Source organism: Dendrobates tinctorius, unplaced genomic scaffold (genome assembly GCF_039654945.1).
Source record: "Dendrobates tinctorius isolate UK_male_01 unplaced genomic scaffold, ASM3965494v1 ptg000008l, whole genome shotgun sequence".
NCBI lineage: Eukaryota > Metazoa > Chordata > Amphibia > Anura > Dendrobatidae > Dendrobates > Dendrobates tinctorius.
In genome coordinates, this window is record NW_027361676.1 from 30323186 (window position 1) to 30348748 (window position 25563).

A 25563-nucleotide genomic window follows, 5' to 3' on the forward strand; every position below is an offset into this window, starting at 1 on the left:
TATTTCAAATAAAAGACTTCACTCTGGCTGTGTGTTTATTTACAATATACAGTGGGTATGGAAAGTATTCAGATTCCATTAAATTTTTCACTCTGTTTCATTGCAGCCATTTGGTAAATTCAAAAAAGTTCATTTTTATCTCATTAATATACACTCTGCACCCCATGTTGACTGAAAAAAAGAAACGTAGAAATTTTGCAAATTTATTAAAAAGAAAAACTGAAATATCACATGGTTGTTAGTATACAGACCCTTTGCTCAGTATTGAGTAGAAGCACCCTTTTGAGCTAATACAGCTATGAGTCTTCTTGGGAATGATTCAACAAGTTTTTCACACCTGGATTTGGGGATCCTCTGCCATTTTTTCTTGCAGATCCTCTACAGTTCCATCAGGTTGGATGGTGAACGCTGGTGGACAGTCATTCTCAAGTCTCTCCAGAGATGCTCAATGGGATTTAGGTCAGGGCACTGGTTGGGACAGTCAAGAATGGCCACAGAGTTGTTCTGAAGTCACTGCTTTGTTATTTTAGCTGTGTGCTTAGGGTCATTGTCTTGTTGGAAGGTGAACCTTCAGCCAAGTCTGAGGTCCAGAGCACTCTAGAAGAGGTTTTCATCCAGAATAGAATCATAGAATCATGGAATCGTAGAGCTGGATGGGACCTCCTGGGCCATCTGGTCCAACCCCCTGCTCAAAGCAGGATTCGCTAAATCATCCCAGATAGATGTCTGTCCAGCCTCTGTTTAAGGACTTCTATTGAAGGAGAACTCACCACTTCTTATGGCAGCCTGTTCCACTCATTGATCACTCTAATTGTCAAAAAGTTTTTTCTAATATCTAATCTGTGTCTCCTCCCATTCAGTTTCATCCCATTGCTTCTAGTCTTTCCTTGTGCAAATGAGAATAAAGTTTATCCTTCTACAATGTGACAGCCCTTTAGATATTTGTTGACCACTATTAAGTCTCCTCTCAGTCTTCTCTTTTGCAAACTAAACAATCCCAAATCCTGCAACCTTTCCTCATAAGACAGGGTTTGCAGACCGGTCACCATTCTGGTTGCTCTTTTCTGAACTTGCTTCAGTTTGTTGATGTCTTTTTTAAAATGTGGTGCCCAAAACTGGACACAATATTCCAGATGAGGTCTGACTAAAGAGGAGTAGAGGGAAATAATGACTTCATGTGATCTAGACTGTATGCTTCTGTTAATACATCCTAGAATTGCATTTGCCTTTTTTGCTGCTGCATCACACTGTTGACTCATATTCAGTCTGTGATCTATTAGTATACCCAAGTCTTTTTCACATCTGCTGTTGCTTAAGCCTATTCCTCCCATTCTGTATATGCTTTTTTCATTTTTATTGCCCAGATGTAGTACTTTGCATTTTTCCCTGTTAAAAACCATTCTGTTAGTTGCTGCCCACTTCTCCAGTTTATTTATATCTTTTTGAATCCTCTCTCTCTCTTCTCTAGTATTAGCTATCCCTCCTAGCTTTGTGTCATCAGCAAATTTAATCAGTTTACCCTCAATTCTTTAATCTAAATCATTGATAAAGATGTTGAACAATACAGGGCCCAGGACAGAGCCCTGTGGTACCCCACTTGAGACACTATTCCAACTGGATGTGCAGCCATTTATGACCATTCTTTGGGTCTGATCACTAAGCCAGTTATGAATCCACCTAACAGTTGCCTTGTCCATTCCATACTTAGCCATTTTTTCAATAAGGATTGTGTGAGATACTTTGTCAAATGCTTTGCTGAATTCAAGGTATACTATATCTACTGCATTTCCCTGATCCACCCAGTGATCCTGTCATAGAAGTTAATTAAGTTAGTCTGACTTGGCTTATTAGGTACAAACCCATGCTGACTCTGTTTAATCACTTCATTCTTATCCAGGTACTTACATACATGTTGTTTAATAATTTGTTCAAAGACCTTTCCTGGTATAGAAGTCAGACTCACCGGCCTATAGTTGCCTGGGTCCACCTTCTTTCCCTTTTTGAAGATAGGAACAACATTTGCTCTTCTCCAGTCTTCTGGGACTTCTCCTGTTCTCTAAGAAGTTTCAAAGATTATGGAGAGGGGTTCAAAAATTTCTTCTGCTATCTCCTTCAGCTCTCTGGGGTGTAACGCATCTGGACCTGGAGACTTGAATTCATTTAGGTTAGCTAAGTGTTTCCTCACTGTCTGTTTATAGATATCCTGGATTCTTCTATTCCCTTAACCCTCCGTCAGGCGCAATAGATCTGACAGGCACACAGTAATTAGTTTCACTTCTCTCTCCTTGCCCACTTATCAGAAAACCCCACCCCTCCTAGTTATCTCCTGACTCTACAGGCTCTGTGAAACCTGATATCACAGTGACTCAGCAGACCTTCTAGTGAGCAGATATCAACACTTTGGCTTCTCAGGCACATTGCGCCTGATTTCAACACAAATTGAAAGGTTAGTATTTTCTTTTTTTATTCATCACGATTGTGTATTTAGCTTGTTTTATGAAGGATTAATGCTAAGTTAGTGTACATAAGTACTGTTTTCTTACACAAAAGGAGGGTGGCTTCTAAGGCACATTGCGCCCTAACACATACTCTTTCTCTCTTGCTTCAGATTTTCTGCTGCAATGGCCAGAAAACAGTATGATTCATCTAAACCCCTTCATTTAGAAGAAATGAAGATTTTTTTGTTAGAAGATGATGAGGAAGAACCAGCAGTAACTGAGGATTTAGAGGAATCTAGTGACATTTCATCTGAAGATGAGGTAGCAGAATGTAACACTGATTCTGGAACAGAGCAGGATGGTGATGACACTGATACAGAGGAAACAGACACAGATCTAGCTTATTATTTGGGCAAAGATAAAAATACAAAGTGGAACAAAAAGGCACCCAAGAACAAACAGCGCAGAGAATCCCACAATATTATTACACACCTTCCTGGAGTTATTGGAAGTGCTAGAAAAGCTAAAACTGCAGTGGAATGTTGGAGTAATCTAATTACAGATAGCATGTTGGAAACTATTGTTCGGTTCACTAACCAGTATATTGACACAATCAAAGAGCAATTCTCCAGAGAGAGGGACATCAAAAACACTGATGTGATTGAACTCAAGGCATTTATTGGCTTGTTATACCTAGCTGGTGCTTTCAGAGCAAATAGGCAAAGTTTGGAGGAGCTGTGGGGGACAGATGGTGATGGCATCGAAAAATTCAGCCTTGTGATGAATCTGAAACGATTCAAAGTCCTGATCCGTTGCCTCCGTTTCGATGATCGAAGTACCCGGACAGAACGAAAAGGTTATGACCGGCTTGCACCAATTCGGGACATATTTCAACAATTTATTATGAATTGTCAAAAAAGCTATTGCCCGGGGCAAAACCTCACTATTGATGAGATGCTTCCAGGTTTCCGTGGAAGATGTGGTTTTCGGCAATATATACCATCAAAGCCAAACAAATATGGAATTAAAATTTTTGCCATGGTTGATGCAAGGATGATGTACACTATGAACATGGAAGTTTATTGTGGAAGACAGCCACCAGGTCCTTTCAATGTGAGCAACAAGCCTAGTGATGTGGTAAAGAGAATTGCTGAGCCAATGTTTGGATCTGGTCGAAATATCACTGCTGACAACTGGTTTACTGACTTTGATCTGATTGATTTTTTAAAAACGAAAAAGCTGTCATATGTGGGAACTGTTAGAAAAAACAAAAGGCAGTTGCCGCCAGATTTTCTATATACAAAAGGCAAACAACAGTATAGCACTATGTTTGGGTTCAGTAATGGAAAGATTTTAGTTTCTTACATCCCACGCGAGAGGAAAAATGTGATTTTGGTCTCTTCATTACATAATGATTACACCATTGATCAAGAGTCTGGGGAGCTAAGGAAACCAGAAATCATAACTTTTTATAATTTGACCAAAAGCGGCGTTGACACTGCTGACCAAATGTGTGGCAATTTCAATGTAAGTCGAAATACCAAACGCTGGCCGATGGTAATCTTCTTTACAATGCTGAATGTGGGTGGCATCAACTCACAAGTAATTTACCTCGGTAATGAACTTAAACAAATGCGCAGAAGAATGTACCTAAAACAATTGGCTAATGAACTGGTGAGTGGAGAGCTAAGCCTAAGAAGTACAAAGACGGTTGGAATGCCCCTTGCCCTGCAACACCGGTTGAAGAGATATCGTCCCAAGGACGTTCCAGAACAAACACCGACTCTACCACCTTCTAAAAGACGCAGTTGTACTACCTGCTCATTTGTATCTGGTTTCAGAACGCTTTCTAAATATGACTGCAAAATATGTAAAGAATCAATCTGCCTTTCCCATGCAACTTTCGTCTGCCAGCCTTGCTTTTCTAAGTGTACCTGTGCTGCTTCTGCTGCAATTGAAACCACTGAAGATGAGTAGAAAATAATTAAGTAACATCTAAGTGCAATATCCTTTAAGTTTTTTTCCATAATTTTATATTTAAGCAATAGTTAAGTAAAGATAACTGGAGCCTATTTGGCGGTACTACCGAAAAGTGGTACTTTTAGTTTTAATAAGTTTATGGTTAATAAATGTTTTTTTTTGCATCTGATTTGGTGTAATCTCTTTTAATACATTCCTATGAAGGTCACTGACTACTTCTATAGTCCTGAAATTGAAATATGTAGCTACTATAGGTGGTTTTCTGACCTGTGCTTGTCAGGCACATTGCGCATGAACTGAGGAGAATCTATATTGCGCCTGACGGAGGGTTAATAGGACAGTGAAGAACAGTTGATGTTACATTTCCTTTCTGAGAGAAAACAGATGCAAAATAGAAATTTAAAAGTTCAGCCTTCTCAACATCCTGTCTTACCATTTCATCATTTTCATTCGGTAAAAATCCTATAGCATCTTTGACTTTTCTTTTACTCTTGACATATCCCCCAAATCCTTTATTATTGTTTTTGATGTCTCTTGCAAGCCTCAATTCATTGTCAGCTTTAGTTATCTGATTTGTGCCCTGCAAGTTCTGCAGACAGCATTATATTCTTCTTTAGATATGCCTCCCTCTTTCCATTTCATAAACATTTCTTTCTTCCTTTTTAGCATGTGCTTAAGTTCTGTGTTCATGAATCCTGGTTTCCTTAAATGCTTCCTATACTTCCCTCTGAATATCTCTGTGCTTGGCTGCATTCATGTTTCCTTCAATTGCAACAAGTCTTCCTGTCCCTACGCCTGAAAAACACCCCCATAGCATGATGCTGCCACCACAGTGTTTGACTGTTGGGATTGTATTGGGCAGGTGATAAGCAGTGCCTTGTTTTCTCCACTCAAACCACTTAGAATTATCACCAAAAATTTCTCTCTTCATCTCATCAGACCAGAGAATCTTATTTCTCATAGTTTGGTAGGCCTTCATGTTTTTTAGCAAACTTTATGCGGGCTTTCGTATGTCTAGCAATGAGGAGAGGCTTCTGTCGGGCCACTCTGCCATAAAAGTCTGACTTTTGGAGGGCTGCAGTGATAGTTGACTTTGTGGAACTTTCACCCATCTCCCTACTGCATCTGCGGAGCTCAGTCACAGTGATCTTGAGGTTCTTCTTTACCTTTCTCACTAAGGCTCTTCTCCCACGATTGCTCAATTTGGCTGGATGGCCAGGTCTAGGAAGACATCTGGTGGTCCCACACTTATTCCATTTAAGGATTATAGAAGTATTGGTTAATATTTTGGCCAAAATAGATAGAGTCTGCCAGCCAATTATTATTACTTATAGAGGCCTCTGTGCTCTTAGGAACCTTGAGTACTACAGAAATTCTTTTGTAACCTTGGACAGATATGTGCCTTGCCACAATTCTGTTTCTGACCTCCTTGGCCAGTTCCTTTGACGTCATGATTCTCATATGGTCTGACATGCACTGTGAGCTGTGAGATCTTATATAGACAGGTGTGTACCTTTACAAATCAAGTCCTATCAGTTTGGTTAAACACCGCTGGATTCCAGTGAAGGAGTTGAACCACCTAAAGGAGGATCACAAGGAAATGGACAGCATGTGAGCTAAATATGAGTGTCGGAGCAAAGAGTCTGAATACTTATGACCATGTGATAGTACAGCTTTTATTTTTAATAAATGTGCAAAAATTTCTAAATTTCTGGGTTTTTATCATTCAAGAGTGCAGAGTGTACATTAATGAAAAAAAATGAACTTTTTTGAATTTATTAAATGGCTGCAATGAAACTATAGGATTAGTAATGTATAGGTGTCTTATGTATACTTATCCATTACTAACCCATGGGCTTCATGTCACCAGACAATATTTAGGTGACATCAACCTCACAAATATTACCCCACTTGCCACCACTCCAGGGCAAATGGAAAGAGCCAGGTAAAGCACCAGAATTGGTGCATCCAAAAGATGCACCTTTACTGGGCTGCTGCAGGCTGCTATTTTTAGGCTGGGGGCAATATCCTATCCATGGCACCTTACAACCTGACGAAACCAGCCCCTAGGTTGTCTGCTTTCGCAAAGCTGGTTGTTAAAAATGGGATGGGCCCCATGACTTTTTTTCATTATTTATTTAAATAATTAAAAAAAAACAAACAGCATGGGAACCACTCTATTCTTGATAACCAACCTTGCTAAAGTTGAAATTTGAGGGTTGCAGCACCCAGCTGTCAGTATTTCCTGGCTGGTTAACAAAAATACAGGTAAACTCACACCGTTTTTTTTTAATTATTTATTTAGAGCACAAGAGCTGGCTGATGAATACTTCCATCAGCCGTTCCTGCTTTCACAGTTATTAGCGGCAGCAGGCGGCAGCTGATGGGAGTAGTAGTCCCATCAGCTGACACCAGTGACCAGAGTTTTTACCTCCAGTGACCAGTGACTTTTTACCTCCAATCACAGCTGTGGGCTCACGTTGTCATTTGACAGCGTGGGAACCACGGCTTTCTGACCTGTGGTAATGATATTACTACCAATCAAAAGCAGTGTTTGCCACACTGTCATGCACATGCACATGACAGCGCAACAAATACCCGGTGCTCACGTGGCTGAACTCAAATAGTAACATGGACTTCCTGGAAAAGTCCATGGTCAGTATTCATGTCTGAACAGTAGGTGTTAGGTACGGATGCCGAACTTTACTGTTCATTTTTGCTCATCTCTTATTAAGACGTTTGTCTTAAAACTTTGGTCCATAAAGTGATTCACCTCTCATAACTTATTTTTCTGTTTGCACAGTGCTGTGTGTTTCTCATGCATTTTATACTTTTATTACAAAAATCTCAACTTTAATGCCATCATTTCTATCTAACAACTGCAAATTGATTGTGTGGACACACCAACAGCTTTTATCTTGTTACAAAATAAAATAGGAAAGCATCAGCCCTTTCTTTAGCTAATGTTTAATGCATAGTAAATACACTCTGCACATGCTGATGCATTAAGAATGCCCAGTTAATGTTTCCCATGGGCGTAATAGCCTTTTCTAAATCTGTACAGTATCTATTATGTGACTCACAATATGCTCCTTCTTTATGTTGCATTTTTATTAGATTTTTATTACTGGAACACTAGTGAACCAGCATTATGTTATTGTAAGCACATTATTGATCTTTCTGTTGAAATGTGGCAAAATTGAAGTTAGATAGAAATGAAGGACTTTTAAGTAAAGAATTAGTAATTAAAACTTTTCCATTTTATATTTTTAGGCAATTATCTAATAAAAACCTTTTCTATGTCACTAACACGTGAATATAATTGCTATTGTAATTATGAGTATGTCTAATTTACCAACCAATGTCAATGCAATGTTGCAATTTGTAGTCTTGGGAATGAGCAGTCTGATTGCTAGATATTCCTGAGATATGTGGTGCATGCTTGCATAGTTGCTGCCATAGACAGCTCTTCCCCACACATATTTCTAGGTTATGTGCTAGGTAGGTGTGACCTGACTCCAGCTCACATGCATCCTTCTTGTGTCTGGGACTTGGGTCACATCTCTCACTTTTTCGCCATCCCTATGATTGATTGCCTCTCTAAGGGCAGCTTAAAAATGAATTTCTGTCAATATTTTGCCATCCCCAGGAGAAGGCCAGCATCAAAATGCATATGAGGCTGATGACATGCAGACAGTCTGGATAGCTTAATAAATTTGTGTTTCTGTACCTCCATTTATTTACATATTAGCTTTTAAGAGTTTTTTCTCATCTTTTGGGTTCTCAAACGATTATGTAATATGGTAATTAGTTTCTCTTTATAATTCCTCTAATCATATAGTTGTATGTAATATTGGTATATTTGTATTGTACTCTTAAGATAGTAGAAGCTCCTTCTGTGAAGGAAGAATATTCTAGCATTATATGGTTGCCTATATTCAACCAGATATGTAAATTCATATTTGGGTCTAGTCACCCAAGTTGTTAAAGGGTTTGTACTTGACTAACATATTGATCGCCTATCTATATTATAAATTATCAATATGAGATTGTGGGGTCCAACACCCAGGACCTTCACTAATCGGCTAATCTGCTTTGTCAGTTATCAGTTTCAAGCAATGTACATCATGGAATACAACAGCTCTGCCCATTATTTAGTAGCCACTGCAGAATACTGCAGTTTATCACCCAGTCAAGTGAATAGGAGAAACTGTATAAATAGGTCACCAATATGTTAGTAGCAAACAAACCTTTAAGCGAAAGAAAAATAAGTAATAAACAAAATATTTATATTGCACATTCATAAAAACTATATATAAATAGAACTTCACTAATTGTATAAATTAATGAAAAATCAAGAGGAGAATTTCATTAAGTTCAGTGTGTATCCTCTCAGTGCATTAACTGCAACCTTTAACCATTAACTATTTCACTACTCCAGAGAGGCAGCTAAATTGTTACATGACAGAACCTAGAAATACACCAGTGAAGACCCAAATATATATCAAATAACAAAATGCAATTTTATTAATTAATGAATATAGCTGGACAGCCAAAGATAACATGTGGCACTAATCCAGACAAAACACATTAAAAAATAGGATTTGTGTAATACAAATCTGCAAAAAATAAAATGTCAAGAGCTGTTTTGGTTATTCCACATAATCTTTATGTTTTTTGGTGCGCTGAATCTGAAAATAACCTATGTTTTGTCATAGGATATCACATTTCCTGACTATTTAGGTAATTATGTTAAATAATGCAATACCGCAAAATATATGAAAATAGACTTATAAAATTAATTTTTTACCATAAAATTTTCATAATATTCATTTTTGAACTGAAATGAGCTCACTAACACTCACTAAAATCGTTTTTTTTCCCTGTGAGGCTCCTCTTGGTACATTTACGCTTGTGAGTAGTATCTGGAATGTCTCTCTGAAGCATCCAACAGTAGTCTGCCATCATTGTAATGCTTAATTTTCCCTGGTTTCTTCTTTCCATTCTTTAATGTCCTGGTGGAATTGCTCATCTTGCTCTTCACTTCCAAGTTTTCAGGAAAATGGTCAAGGTGGGAATGGAGGAAATGCACTTTGAAACTCATCAGGCAATCTAACACTTGAAATGCTTTCAGCATTCAATCGACAATCTTTTTGTAGTCGGGATCTTTTTATTGCCTAAAAATTTCTCTATGACCTCTTTAAAGTGACAAACTCTTTTTCAAGTATAAGCATGCTATTGTCTAGTCTGATGAACACACCTTCCTTCAATTTTGCCTTCGAGAGGCTTGGAAACTTGGTGACAAAGTATTTGAAGCATTCTCCATCTCTTGGAAGTGATTTTACAAATTGCTTCATCATGACGAATTTTATGTGAAGAGGTGGTAGAAGATAGGGAGGTACCAAAGTTTCTTGGAGGACATTTTTTCACTGACTGTGAGCAACCTCGGCTGCCAACTCTTCTTGGTCCGGTGATTTTGTTGGTCTCGACAGTCTCGCAGACACAGAAAACAAGGGCATTTGGTATCCCCAGCTTGTTGCCCAAGCAGCATGAACAATCCCCACATACTTGCCAACCATGGTATTCATATTTAAGTTTATGAAGAACCAATTCCAAGTTCTCATAGGTTTCCTTCAAGTGTACAGAATGACGTACAGGGATTTCAAGAGTAAAAAATGCTGTTGTGGAGTAAAACTGCTTTGAGACTTCTTTTTGAAGAATCTATAAAAAGATGCCATTAAATCATATTAGATTTTGAACTGACCCTTCAAACCTTCTATATTGATGCAATAAACTATCTTGTCTTACTGGACAAAGGTTAGAATGAACTCCTATTCATGATGTCTGAACCATGAAACAGGCACTATTAAATTCCATTAAATTCCTGCTTTTGAACTTTCATCCGAGTAACTCAGCGGCATCTTTGGGAAGATTCAAGTTTCTAACTAAATCCTTCATCTCCCCATGGGAAAAAAATTTTGGTCTTGTATCATCTTTAAAGTCAGAACTTGATTCATCCTCTGGTTCAGGTACAATTCCACCTTCATTATAGCTAGGTATCTCTTCCAAGGTAGCAGGGGCCTTGGGTACTGGTATATATGTGCCATGGGGGACGGGATGAATAGCTGAGTTTAGATTGGAGTAAGAAATGGAATGCTTCCATTTGGAATTATACCCTTTCACACTGCATGAACAAAAGTAACAGTCATCACTATGATTCTTTTGCTCTCGCCATACAATAGGAATTCCATAATGGAAAGCTTTCTTCTTAACCTTGAACCAATTTTGTAGGTCCTCAAAACATTGTTTGCACACTTTATGAGGTGCCCAAACTTTATCTTGATCTCCAAGTTTTAGTGCGAAATATGAGAACTATACTTTTTTCACAAAGTCTGTAATATTCAGCTGTTGATTCAACACTGTATATTCACCAAAAATGAAACAAATGGTCAGGCGAATTAATACACTTCCACAAAGCCATAGCGATAATTTGGGTAAACACGGTTCCAGATTCTCAACTAGCTCAAAGGAAGGTCAGGTTTATAGCTTCTCTAATCAGCCAAACTGTTTTCAGCTGTGCTAACAAACTTACACAAGGGTTTTCAAGGGTATTCTAACCATCGATTAGCCTTCTTGCACAGTTAGCTAACACAAAGTACCATAAAGGCCCCGTCTCACATAGTGAGATCGCTAATGCATCACTGATTTTGTGACACAACAGCAATCTCGCTACATGTGACACGCAGCAGCGACCGGCCACACTGCTGGATATCGCTGATCGTGCAGAAATGTCCTGGGCCATTTTTTCGTCATCGGCGTCCCGCTGGCCAGCATGCATTGCTGTGTTTGATCGCTGGATCGTTGCTGCGTCGCTGAAGAGATCTGCCTGTTTGGCAGCTTACTAGCGATCATTTAGCGATCCCTACCAGGTCATATCGGTGTCGAGATTGCTAGTGCGTCACTAAGTGAAACGGGACCCTAAGAATACTGGAGTGATGGTTGTTGGAAATGGGCCTTTATATACCTATGAAGATACTGCATTACAAACCAGATGTTTGCAGCTAGAATTGTAATTTACGACACTAACAATGTATAGAGTGTATTTCTGAATCATTTAATGTTAGCTTCATTGGAAAAAAAACTCATTTTCTTTCAAAAATAAGGAAATTTCTAAGTCACCCTAAACTTTTGAAAGGTAGTGTGTGTATATATATATATATATATATATATATATATTTTAACATGCACAAGAGGTGAAAATTGTTGGTACCCCTCATTTAATTAAAGAAAAACAATGGTGACAGAAATAACTTGAATCTGACAAAAGTAATAATAAATCAAAAATCTATGAAAATGAACAAATGAAAGTCAGACATTGCTTTTCAACCATGCTTCCACAGAATTTAAAAAAAAAATAAAACTCATGAAATAGGCCTGGACAGAAGTGATGGTACACCTGAAAATAATGTGACAAAAGGGACATGTTAAATCAAGGTGTGTCCACAAATTAGCATCACAGGTGCCTACAATCTTGTAATCAGTGAGTGGGCCTGTAGAGAGAGCTACAAACACTCACTGTGCTGTTTGGTGACATGGTGTGTATCAAACAACATGGACTAGATAAAGGAAGCAAAGGAAAGAGTTGTTTCAGGAGATTTGAAAGAAAATTATAGACAAACATGTTAAAGGTAAAAGTTCTAAGACCATCGCCAAGCAGCTTGATGTTCCTGTGACTAGAGTTCCACATTTTATTCAGAAATTTAAGCTCCATGGGACTGTAGCCAACCTCCTTGGACATGGCCACAAGAGGAAAATTGATGACAAATCAAAGACGGATAACACGAATGCTAACAAAAGAGCCCAGAAAAACTTCTAAACAGATTAAAAAAGCGAACTTCAAGCTCAAGGAACATCAGTGTCAGATCGCACCATCTGTCCAAAGTGTACTTCAAAGGAGATGACCAAGGAGGACAAACAATCTTGAAAAGAAATCATAAAAAAGCCAGACTGGAATTTGCCAAACTACATGTTGACAAGCCACAAAGCTTCTGAGAGAATGTCCTATGGACAGATGAGACAAAAATTGAACTTTTTGGCAAGGCACATCAGCTCTATGTTCACAGATGGAAAATGAAGCATATCAAGAAAAGAACACTGTCCATACTGTGAAACATGTAGGAGGCTCTCTTATGTTCTGGGGCTGCTTTGCTGCATCTGGCGTGAAGTGTCTAGAATCTGTGCAGGGTACAATGAAATATCAAGACTATCAAAGGATTCTAGAGAGAAAAGTACTGCCCAGAGTCAGAAAGCTTGGTCTTAGTCACAGGTCATGGGTCTTGCAACAGGATAATGACCCAAAACACACAGCTAAAAACATCCAAGAATGGCTAAGGAAAATATTGGACTATTCTGAAGTTGCCTTCTATAAGCCCTGACCTAAATCCTATTGAGCATCTTTGTAAAGAGCTGAAACATGCCGTCTGGAAAAGGCAACCTTCAAACATGAGACAACAGGAGCAGTTTGCTCTTGAGGAGTGGGCCAAAATACCTGTACAGAGGTGTAGAAGTCTCATTGAAAGTTACAGGAATCATTTGATTGCAGTGATTGTCTCAAAAGGCTGTGCAACAAAATATTAAGTTAAGGGTGCCATCATTTCTGTCCAGGTCTATTTCATGAGTTTTATTTTTTGTTTAAATTCTGTGGAAGCATAGGTGAAAAGCAATGTGTGACTTTGATTTGTTCATTTTCATAGATTTTTGATTTATTATTACTTCTGTCAGGTTCAAGTTGTTTCTTTCACCACTGTGGGGTTTTCTGTTATTAAACTAGGGGTACCAACAATTTTGACCACGTGTCTATATATATATATATATATATATATATATGTATGTGGGTATATATATATATATATATATATACACACACACACAAAGTATATATAGTTAGGTCCATATATATTTGGACAGAGAACATTTTTCTAATTTTACTTCTAGACATTACCACAATGAATTTTAAACAAAACATTTCAGATGCAGTTGAAGTTCAGACTTTCAGCTTTCATTTGAGGGTATCCACATTAAAATTGGATGAAGGGTTTAGGAGTTTCAGCTCCTTAACATGTGCCACCCTGTTTTTAAAGGGACCAAAAGTAATTGGACAATTGACTCCAAGGCTATTTCATGGACAGGTGTGGGCAATCCCTTCGTTATGTCATTCTAAAATAAAAGGCCTGTAGTTGATTTGAGGTGTGGTGCATGCATTTGGAAGGTTTTGCTGTGAAGGAAACATGCGGTCAAAAGAGCTCTCCATGCAGGTGAAACAAGCCATCCTTAAGCTGCAAAAACAGAAAAAACCCATCCAAGAAATTGCTACAACATTAGGAGTGGCAAAATCTACAGTTTGGTACATCCTGAGATAGAAAGAAAGCACTGGTGAACTCATCAGTGCAAAAAGACCTAGGCGCCCATGGAAGACAACAGTGGTGGATGATCGCAGAATAATCTCGATGGTGAAGAGAAACCCTTTAACAACAGCCTACCAAGTGAACAACACTCTCCAGGAGGTATGCGTATCAATATCCAAATCTACCATAAAGAGAAGATTGCATGAAAGTAAATGCAGAGGGTTCACCGCATGGTGCAAGCCATTCGTTAGCATCAAGAATAAAAAGGCTAGACTGGACTATGCTAAAAAACATCTAAAAAAGCCAACACAGTTCTGGAAGAACATTCTTTGGACAGATGAAACCAAGATCAACCTCTACCAGAATGATGGAAAGAGAAAAGTATGGCGAAGGTGTGGTACAGCTCATGAGCCAAAGCATACCACATCTTCTGTAAAACACGGCGGAGGCAGTGTGATGGCTTGGGCATGCATGGCTGCCAGTGGCACTGGGTCACTAGTGTTTGTTGATGATGTGACGCAGGACAGAAGCAGCCGAATGAATTCTGAGGTATTCAGAGCCATACTGTGTGCTCAGATCCAGCCAAATGCAGCCAAACTGATTGGTCGTCGTTTCATACTACAGATGGACAATGACCCAAAACATAAAGCCAAAGCAACCCAGGAGTTTATTAAAGCAAAGAAGTGGAATTTTCTTGAATGGCCAAGTCAGTCACCTGATCTCAACCCAATTGAGCATGCATTTCACTTGTTAAAGACTAAACTTCAGACAGAAAGGCCCACAAACAAACAGCAACTGAAAACCACCACAGAGAAGGCCTGGCAGAGCATCAAAAAGGAGGAAACAGCGTCTGGTGATGTCCATGAGTTCAAGACTTCAGGCAGTCATTGCCAACAAAGGGTTTTCAACCAAGTACTAGAAATGAACATTTTATTTACAATTATTTAATCTGTCCAATTACTTTTGGTCCCTTTAAAAACAGGGTGGCACATGTTAAGAAGCTGAAACTCCTAAACCCTTCATCCAATTTTAATGTGGATACCCTCAAATGAAAGCTGAAAGTTTGAACTTCAACTGCATCTGAATTGTTTTGTTTAAAATTCATTGTGGTAATGTCTAGAACCAAAATTAGAAAAATGTTGTCTCTGTCCAAATATATATGGACCTAACTGTATATACAGACCAAAAGTGTGGACACACCTTGTCATTCAAAGAGTTTTCATCATGACTATGAAAATTGTAGATTCACTCTGAAGGCATCAAAATTCTGAATTAACACATGTGGATTTAAATAATTAACAAAAAAGTGTGAAACAACTGAAAATACTGTATGTCTTATATTATAGGTTCTTCAAAGTAGCCACCTTTTGCTTTTATTACTGCTTTGCACACTCTTGGCATTCTCTTGATGAGCTTCAAGAGGTAGTCACCAGAAATGGTTTTCACTTCACAGGTGTGCCCTGTCAGGTTTAATAAGTGGGATTTCTTGCCTTATAAATGGGGTTGGGACCATCAGTTGTGTTGTGCAGAAGTCTGGTTGGATACACAGCTGATAGTCCTACTGAATAGACTGCTGGCTGCTTTTTTCTTTCCATAATGTAAATTCTAAGTAAAGAAAAACGAGTGGCCATCATTACTTCAAGAATTGAAGGTCAGTCAGTCCGAAAAATTGGGAAAACTTTGAAAGTGTCCCCAAGTGCAGTGGCAAAAACCATCAAGCGCTACAAAGAAACTGGCTCACATGAGGACCGCCCCAGGAAAGGAAGACCAAGAGTCACCTCTGCTGCGGAGGATAAGTTCATCCGAGTCACCAGCCTCAGAAATCGCAGGTTAACAGCAGCTCAGATTAGAGACCAGGTCAATGCCACACAGAGTTCTTGCAGCAGACACATCTCTACAACAACTGTTAAGAGGAGACTTTGTGCAGAAGGCCTTCATGGTAAAATAGCTGCTAGGAAACCACTGCTAAGGACAGGCAACAAGCAGAAGAGACTTGTTTGGGCTAAAGAACACAAGGAATGGACATTTGACCAGTGGAAATCTGTGCTTTGGTCGGATGAGTCCAAATTTGAGATCTTTGGTTCCAACCACCGTGTCTTTGTGCGACGCAGAAAAGGTGAACGGATGGATTCTACATGCCTGGTTCCCACCGTAAAGCATGGAGGAGGAGGTGTGATGGTGTGGGGGTGCTTGTGACACTGTTGGGGATTTAGTCCAAATTTAAGGCATACTGAACCAGCTTGGCAACCACAGCATCTTGCAGCGGCATGCTATTCCATCTGGTTTGCGTTTAACTGGACCATCATTTATTTTTCAACAGGACAATGACCTCAAGCACACCTCCAGACTGTGTAAGGGCTATTTAACCAAGAACAAGAGTGATGGGGTGCTACACCAGATGACCTGGCCTCCACAGTCAGCAGACCTGAACCCAATCGAGATTGTTTGGGGTGAGCTGGACCGCAGAGTGAAGGCAAAAGGGACAACAAGTGCTAAGCATCTCTGGGAACTCCTTCAAGACTGTTGGAAGACCATTTCCGGTGACTACCTCTTGAAGCTCATCAAGAGAATGCCAAGAGTGTGCAAAGCAGTAATCAAAGCAAAAGGTGGCTACTTTGAAGAACCTAGAATATAAGACATATTTTCAGTTGTTTCACACTTTTTTGTTAATTATATAATTCCACATGTTAATTCATAGTTTTGATGCCTTCAGAGTGAATCTTCAATTTTCATAGTCATGAAATTAAAGAAAACTCTTTGAATGAGAAGGTGTGTCCAAACTTTTGGTCTGTACTATATATATATATATGTATATATATACACACACATATATATATATATATATATATATATATATATATATATATATATATGTACATTCATACATGGTGGATATAAAAAATTTACACACCCTTGTTAAAATGCTGTTTTTTGTTACTCATACCATGAAGAATCATTTCAGTGCTTTTTCCATCTATGCATAATGTCATACATTTTTTGTGCAAAAAATTAGAAATAGCTGGAAATCTTTTCAGGTGAAAAATAAAGAACTAAAATATTGTAGCTGCATAAATATGTACACCCTTAAACTAATACTTTTTTGCAGTACCCTTTGACTTTATGACAGCATTCAGTCTTTTTTGGCGGCATCTACCAGCATGGCACAACTAGAATTGGTATTTTTTGCCCACTCCATCAGATTGATAGGGCACCTTCTATGTACTGCCCTCTTAAGGTCAACTCACAGATTTTCAATTGGATTCTGTTCTGGGTCTGGACTCTCTCTGGGCCATTGTAAAATTTTGATCTCCTGGTGAAGCCAATGTTTCCTTGATTTGAATGTATGCCTAAAGTCATTGCCATGCTAAGTGAAATTCCTCTTTGTGTTCCTCTTTAGCAGAATCCTGAAGTTTTTGATGCAAAATTGACTGATATTTCGAACTTTGGGGGGAATTCCCTTCTCCTTGACTAAAGACTAGCTGATGGAAAGTAGCCTGAAAGTATAATGCTGCCTTCACAATGCTTTACTGTGGATATTGTGTTCTTTTGTTGATGTGATAGCATACCTTGGATGTTTTTCTTTGTTGGAAAAGCCTTCCGACATCCTAACCCACAGGCTAGACAAATGAAGAATACTGGAAATTGTTGTCACATGCAGTACACAGTCAAAACTTGCCTGAAATTCCTGCAGCTGCTTTAAAGTTGATGTATGCCTTTGGTCCAATTTATTTTCTTGCTTTTTTATAAATTTTTTAGGGATGTCTAGTTCTAGGTCATTTCACTGTTGTGCCAAATATAATCCACTTCTTCTTGATCACCGTTTACACAATGTTACATAGTATATCTGTTGTCTATGGATCTTTTTTGCATCCTTCTCCTGACTGATAGCTTTTAACAATAAGATCTCTTTGCTGTTTTGTAAGCTGTTTAAGTACCATAGCTTCTTCTGTAAAGCACAACCAAAAAATATCTGAAAAATACTACTTCAATAGCTACTAATTTTTAGTATTTTTTCATATAGCTATTGTGTGAACCTATTTTTCTAGCATCTTTGCTATATATAAAAAACATGTATTAAATATTTATTCCATTCTCTTAAAAAACATTATTCCTTGTCCTTAGGGTAGGGGATAACTTACTGATCACTGGGGTCTGACTCCTGATGGCTGGGAGTCCCATGGTCAGACTCCCAGAATCAGCAAATCATCCTGTATCTTAGAATATAGGGGATAACTTGTTTTGTTTGTTTTAGTAATAACTTTCTTTTTATTAACTATTATTGCCATGTTTTTCGGATTACAAGACGCTCCAGATTATAAGACGCACCCCAAATTTTGAGGAGAAAAATCTGAATTTTTTTATAAAATGGTGATGCTTCTTATAATCCATGCATCTTATTTCTTACCGGGAGTGGAGGCTGCAATGAAGCAGGGTCCTAGGGTCGCTGCTGCTGGAGGAGGCAGGAGTGGGGTGTGGCTGCAGGCCGAATGCTGGGATGAGGGGGTGTCCCAATGTGCGGCGTGCCACTGTGGGTGTCTGGTGCTGATGCTGTGTCCGGCACTGCTGCAGGTGTCTGGTGCTGCTGCAGGTGACCGGCGGTGCTACCGGGGTGTCCGACAGTGTTGCACAGTGCTGCTGTGGGTGTCTCCTGTGCTGCTGGGGCTCTGTCGACATTTTCTGAAAGGCCAAAGCCCCGGCAGTTTCTTGGCACCAAGATCTTGGGAGATGAGATTTCAGTGCTGGTGCCGTGATTTCCATCTGCACATGTGCCGCCCCCGGTGGCCATTTTCCCAGAGTCCACCAGACAGGAAATCATAGAATTGCTGGGGCTCTGGCCTTTCACAAAATGTCGGCAGAGCCCTGGCAGCACCGGAGACATCAACAGCAGCACCGCCGGACAGCCCCACAGCATCGTACACTCCCGTAGCATCGCCGGGCACCCACAGCACCACCAGACACCCCCTTATCCCTGCCTGTGGCCTGAAGCAACGATACCTGTAAGGTACATATGCATTATAAGACGCTAAGACGCACACCCATTTTCTTCCCAAATTTAGGGGAAAAGTGCATCTTATAATCTGAAAAAATCAGCAGAAACACCTGTACAAGATAATGTAAATATTCAGTTAGTTTCTCAAAATAGTATTATTGCAGGGTGAAAAGCTTTGAGTAATGTGGTTTATTTAAGAGAAATATTACTTTTAGACATGCTGAAAACAGTATTTTTAGGAAATAATTCCTTTTTATATAAGCATCTAATGGAGCATGCAACAATTTTTATGCAGCCTTCACATAAAAAAATAAATCTCTGTGCCGTATTTTTACACACCAATAAGCATAAACAGATTGAATGCATTACCACCTTATTAGTATTCATGTGCTATGTATCCCAAATGTAGTCATGTGTCCTGGGATTTATAAAGAGCAGTTTAGTCATCATCACATTGTGGATTATATTAAACTCTTGGTGTTAAAATGCCTTAATAGTAATAATGTGCTAATTGCTCTTACTTTTTTTTTTAACCATGCCTTCTTTAATCTTAAAGGGTTCATCTGGTCAGAAGACATTGCAAACCCATCCGAATGATAGGTCATAAATATTAAATCTGTGGGGCTCCTATACTGTGCATCCCCACCAACCAGCCATTGTAAGCTCTGGCAGTAACCAGATACACAACAAACTGAACTGCTAGGTAAAGTTTCATTCAATGTTGGCAGTTGCTGGACATTGCAGAATTGTTTTTCTTGAATAAGGGCTCTTCTGTAATCCCTGGCTGCAACTGCTACACACTGATTGGATTTGCACATTGCAGCTCCGTTCAATGTGTTTAAAGGGCACCTGTCAGCAGGATTGTGCTGAGTAACCTACAGACAGTGTCAGGTTGGCCCCGTTATACTGATTAAAATGATACCTTGGTTGATGAAATTTGTCTTTGTTTTCAGTCAATGAGATTCTCATGCTCTGGAATGGCCTGGGGGGGTCTTCATGTGGAGCTCTGTTTAGCTATTCATACTGATGGCTTCTGACAGGTCACTGATCACTTAATGATCTGCCCCCTATATTACTCGCTGATTATTATATATAATGAAAAAAATCACCTCCAGCAGGCAGGTGCAGGCAGCAGTGCCTGCTCTGCAGTATGATCGCATCTATAATACGCATTTATTTATTTGGTGGTATGAATAAATTCAGAAAAAAAATCTGTCTCAAAATGGCGCCGTCTGAACCTGCGCAGTAGCATCTATTGGCAGTCCACTGATATCATCTATCAGATTGCCAATAGATGCTACTGCGCAGGTGCCTCCAGCGTCATCTTTGAGGATAAAGTTTTTTTCTCTAGCAAGATGACGTCCTACCCATAGATGCCTCCTTCAGAAGGTCACTGTGACTAATCAGTCACCTATTCTTTAGGATCTCACTATCCCAGTCCTTAAGTCTACTCTTATGATGAATTATTCCTTTGGCAGCACTGCACATGTTAACCTCCAAACTTCAATCCCCTAATTACCGGAAGCAGACAGTTGTCCTAACACTTATCTCTTACCACTATGGGCTAGTCACAAACATCATCTCTATCTTATGCTAATGTCATTATCTATGATGCAGTCTACTATCTATCCCTACACTACCTATCTCATACACTATGTCCTACAGTATACACCCTATACTATACATTACTTATCTTACATTACATATTAAAACTATAGTTGAGCGAATTTTTCACAATTTGGTTCAAATTACGATTGGTGGCCAATATAGTGTTTGCAATATTTGCCGAACACAGCTGAATGTCATTGGAATCAATGGGAGAATAAATGACCGAATATGTTCAGAAAATGATTGTCAACCATAAATTCGGCTTGAATAGGGTACCAATATGGTACGAATATGGCAAATTCAGATTTGGTGACCGATTCCAAACATATTCACTCAACTCTAATTGCGACACCATTCACATGACAAAATATATACAAAGTTGCATGACTGCATGACACATTAAACATGTTGTGATTGGTGTTCTCAGGTGTAGGAATTCTGCAGCACAGTACGCTATCCTAACACATGCATTATATTTTTCACATAGAGCAATCTTGGAGAATATATCACACCTTATTGAACAGAATCACTGTTATGTGTCTGCCCTTTCTCTTTAACAGTGTTTGAGTCTCTAAGCATACAGCTTCATACTAAATACTTGGAGTAGAGTCTAAAGATTTGTGAGTCTTCACCTTTAAACTCCACAACAGGTGTGGATTTTCACGAAGGTAAATTGTTTTTTGTTAAAATTAAAGTCATTCACATTAGCATAATGGCCTGAAGTTACCATTATGAACCACAAAGGCAGCAAATCAGAATGGTAGCCAGAGAAGCATGAGTGGGGGTAGTTAATGTATAACCAGCTCATGCAGGCAGATTATACACTGTAAAAACCATGTTTTGTCTGTCTTAGATGAATACTGAATATCATGGATGACATGGTAGCATACATGTAAGCAGGTTGTGGGATGCAGTGACAGACAGAGGGCAGAGCTAGGGTTAACAAATGTAACAGTTATTATTTAACAGGAGTTAACTCCTCCCAGGGATATAAATGGTTAAATGAGGGTTAAACAGTTCAATGGCAAGCAATAGGCACAGGTAATGAGCAATAAACAAGATAACGGCAGTTCTTTAAATCACATCGTGTCAGAGGCTCCCCAGTCCACAACTCAAGATTTGAAGGCAATGGCACCAACAATGGCTGGCGCGGTGCTGTTCCAGTGGGATTCTGAAAACAACGGTCCATCTTCTGGGGGCAGCTGTCGGTCTCCAGAACCTTCTTCTGAGCCCCTCGTCCAAAAGTTGGTGTGGCCAAAGCAAACAGGGTTGCAGCACTGACAGAGTCCAACGTGGACTGGCAGTGTCAACTGGCAAGGTAGGCTGCAAATGTCTGTCCAGTACGCGGCTTTCTCTATGCAGAATATCCCCTGTACTCACAGTCACGGAGTGCATGTGTCTCTCTCTTAGCAGCTGCCGTCACCGGAATGGCTGCTCAGAATGGCTCTGCTCGGTTTGCGCTGCTCAGTGCATCCACTGATACTAGTAAATCTCTCATGCAGTAAGTCTCTCACAGAGCTGTCCCAGATGTGTGCTCTGTGGCCAGAAGCTATTCCCAACCAACTCTCGGTCGGAATACTCTGACCAACATGGGTGCTGCTGTGCATATATCAGTCTTTGGGAACACACCTCAGTATCCTGCACCCGGCCCCTGCTCCTCCGCATGAACACAGCACGCAACACAGCCAGGCACACGGTGCTCTGCACACACACTCTCTCACCAGAGCACCCGCTGAAGTTCTGCTGGAACACGGCTCCACGCTGCCTCTCTCACTGCGGAGCGCACCGCAAACCTGCTTCCGCTCTCACTGCCAGTGGGGAACTGACTCTTTCTTTGCTCGCTTTCTCCTCACTGCCTGGCTTAACCACATCCCCTCTTCCTGAGTCATAGGGTCTGTCCTGTCCTCTATTTTTTCCCCAGGCAACATAGGACGCAGCCTCAGCAGTTCTGGACCCAGCATGATATGTAGGCACCTGCAGCCTGGTCTTCCTCCTTACATACATATGATAGAATAATACAGTAGTTCTAGCTCTAAATGTGTTACTTTCTTATAATGTAAATATTACATAGATACCAATTATTAGAAGGGATGTCATTAACATACTAAAGTCCATACCTGCAATGTTGGAGATGACTTTTCAATAGTTCCCCAGCTGAGAATCCAGACTTGGTCATGTGATTTATCATAATGCAATGTCACAGGAACAGGATCTGTGTTTACAGCCTAGAAATATTTAAGAACAATTATTATATAAATAAACAAGTAGATAAATCAATTCTTGCATACACACATATATATAGACTGTATAATAAACTTCTCTGTATTGTTAAATCTAATTCTCAGCAGGTTATTAAATGTGGCTTCAAAATATTAACTAAATATTCTATAGAAAGAAAACGGATTTTAGATGCTATCATAATTATTGTTTCTGGGTTGCATTCTTATTAATTCCTAAACAAAATATCTTTAATTCGGAAGATTTGGTCTCAGAACCAACTCATGTTATTTTTGTTTAAAGAATATTGTTTATAAGAATTTGTTCAGTAAAGTCTTGTACAGCCTGTGAAGGACACTTCCAAGTGTTCACACCTAGAAGCTAAATCTTTCATTTAATCAGGCAGACAATTTTGCAACTCTATATCTGGAAAATTCTTCTTCAAAGTTTTGATTACTTTTGACCACTTGTGATTTTGCCACTTCATAGCAGTTAATGTTTTCACAGGAAATCTAAAAGTGTGTATTCCATTGTGCATTATTACATTATGCTTAATATGACCATTTTATTACTTTCTTATACAAATTGGTATGGAACACAGCAAATTGTTTTTATGTTTATTAATGTCTGATTAATTATTGCATTTTTAAGTAAATTTTCAATTACCCATTACTTTTATTTATCTTAATGGGAAAGGTTTTACTTAAATATTTTTAGTATTATATTTTCTTTAAGATTTACAAAATATTCCATAAGTATCCTTTTACACTTATTCAATTTGGGAATTTTCACTCAAAATTAATCAATTGTGTTTTTTTTGCATACTGCTATATCTTTTACATTCAAGTACCTGGAAAAATAAAGTGACTGATCAAATTAGATGCATTCTAGCAACTCAGTTTGTTGTTTATTGAAATGACTGTTAACATAAGCATAATTATTTTATAGAGCCATAGTAGGGCAAATGATGGGGCAACTCAGTATCTCATCAGTATTTTACATCAGTATTTGTAAACAAAAACTATGAAAGAGGGGAAAAATGCAAAAGTGGTGCACGTGTTTCTATTATACTTTTTATGATACTTTTACAAATACTGACCAAACACTGAAAGTGTGAACTTGGCCTTGGCCATTTTTTCATGATGAACTGCAAATCCAGAAACATCCATTTGGCAAAAGTGGTGCTGTTTCAGGAGAAAAACCTTTTCTTTTAACCCCTTAACGTCCATTGGATGTCTCACCCCGCTTTGATGAGGGTTTCAGTGGTGAGCCTGCATCAAAGCCGAGACATGTCAGCTGTTTTGAATTGCGATCCACCTGCGCCTTTTATCTAGTTAAATGCCACTGCCAAATGCTGACAGTGGCATTTAACAAGTAACAAGCGCTTCTGGCCACGCGGCTGGAAATACGCGCATCACTGACCCGTCACGTGATTGGGGGGTCAGCGATGCATTGGCATAAGAACCCGAAGTCTCCTGGAGACCTCTATGATTGTAGATATCAGATTGCTATGAGCGCCACCCTGTGGTCAGCGCTCATAGTAATACTGTATTTCTGCTACATATAGCTGATCTGCTCATCGCCTATATGTAACAGAGGTGATTGAGTTTTGGCAGCTTCTAACCTCCCATGGAGACTATTGAAGCATGCCAAAAGTAAAAAAAAGTTTTTAAAAATATGAAAAAAATAAAAAAACATGAAAGTTTAAATCAACCCCCTTTCGCCCAATTCAAAATTAAACAATAAATATAAAATCAAACATACACATATTTGGTATCACCGCATTCAGAATTGCCTGATCTATCAGTAAAAAAGAGGATTAACCCGATCACTAAACGGCATAGTGGGAAAAACATCAAAAAGCCAGCATTACCTTTTTTGGCCACTGCGACATTGCAGTAAAATGCAATAACGGGCGATCAAAAGAACGTATCTGCACAAACGTGGTATCATTAAAAAGTCAGCTCAGCGCACAAAAAATATGCCCTCACCCAACGCGAGATTACGAAAAAATGGAGACGCTACGGGTCTTGGAAGATTGCGGAATTTTTTTTAAAAAATGTTGGTTTTTCACCAATTATATAAAAAAGAACCTAGACATGTTTGGTGTCTATGAACTTGTAATGACCTGGAGAAACATAATGGTAGGTCAGTTTTAGCATTTATTGAACCTAGCAAAAAAGCCAGGCAAAAAACAAGTGTGGGATTGCACTATTTTTGCAATTTCACCACACTTGGAATTTTTTCCCACTTTCTAGTGCACGACATGGTAAAACCAATGATGTCGTTCAAAAGGACAACTCGTCCCGCAAAAAACAAGCCCTCACATGGCCATATTGACAGAAAACTAAAAAAGTTATGGCTCCAGGAAGAAGGGGGGGGGAAATGAAAATGCAAAGACAAAAATACCCCTGGTCGTTAAGGGGTTAATCTCTGACAAGATAATTTTTTGAAATGCTAGCAATTTCAATACTTAATATTTTTCACCGTAATCAATGTGATTTGGAAGTATTGCATTCACAAGAATTTTTAGCATTATTCAACGTTTTGTTAAACCAGACTATCACTATTTCCCGAAACGACAGTAGGAAACAATAACTTAACAACCAATATTATCACATTGCAGAAAGAGAGCAGGAATATAAGGAAACTAATGAGCTAGTGTCACATTTCCTATATTTCTGCATTGTATTCCTTGTCTTGTTTGTCAAAGAAGGAACCAGCTGGCTAATTAGGATCAGCTAATTTAAACTAATGATGTAGATCCTCGGGACAATGCACTAATGATTAGTTGAGATTGCTGATGACACATAAGAGCACTCTTGGGCTGTTTCAACACGCCTTTCCTATATCCCAACTGAGCTACTGCTCCTCTTCACCATGAAAATAGTGCAGTTGTTTATCCTAGTTCTGCTTTATAGAAAGT

General features: G+C 39.1%; 1 protein-coding gene across 1 annotated transcript in view; it reads right to left on the bottom strand.

Annotated features, from left to right (window-relative positions):
- FSTL5 (follistatin like 5) overlaps positions 1 to 25563 on the bottom strand; it is a 1180017-nt gene that overhangs the window by 44025 nt on the left and 1110429 nt on the right. The window contains exon 13 of the mRNA XM_073576841.1: positions 22538 to 22645. Within this exon, the coding sequence (XP_073432942.1) occupies positions 22538 to 22645 (108 nt within the window). The remainder of the gene's footprint in view (positions 1 to 22537; positions 22646 to 25563) is intronic.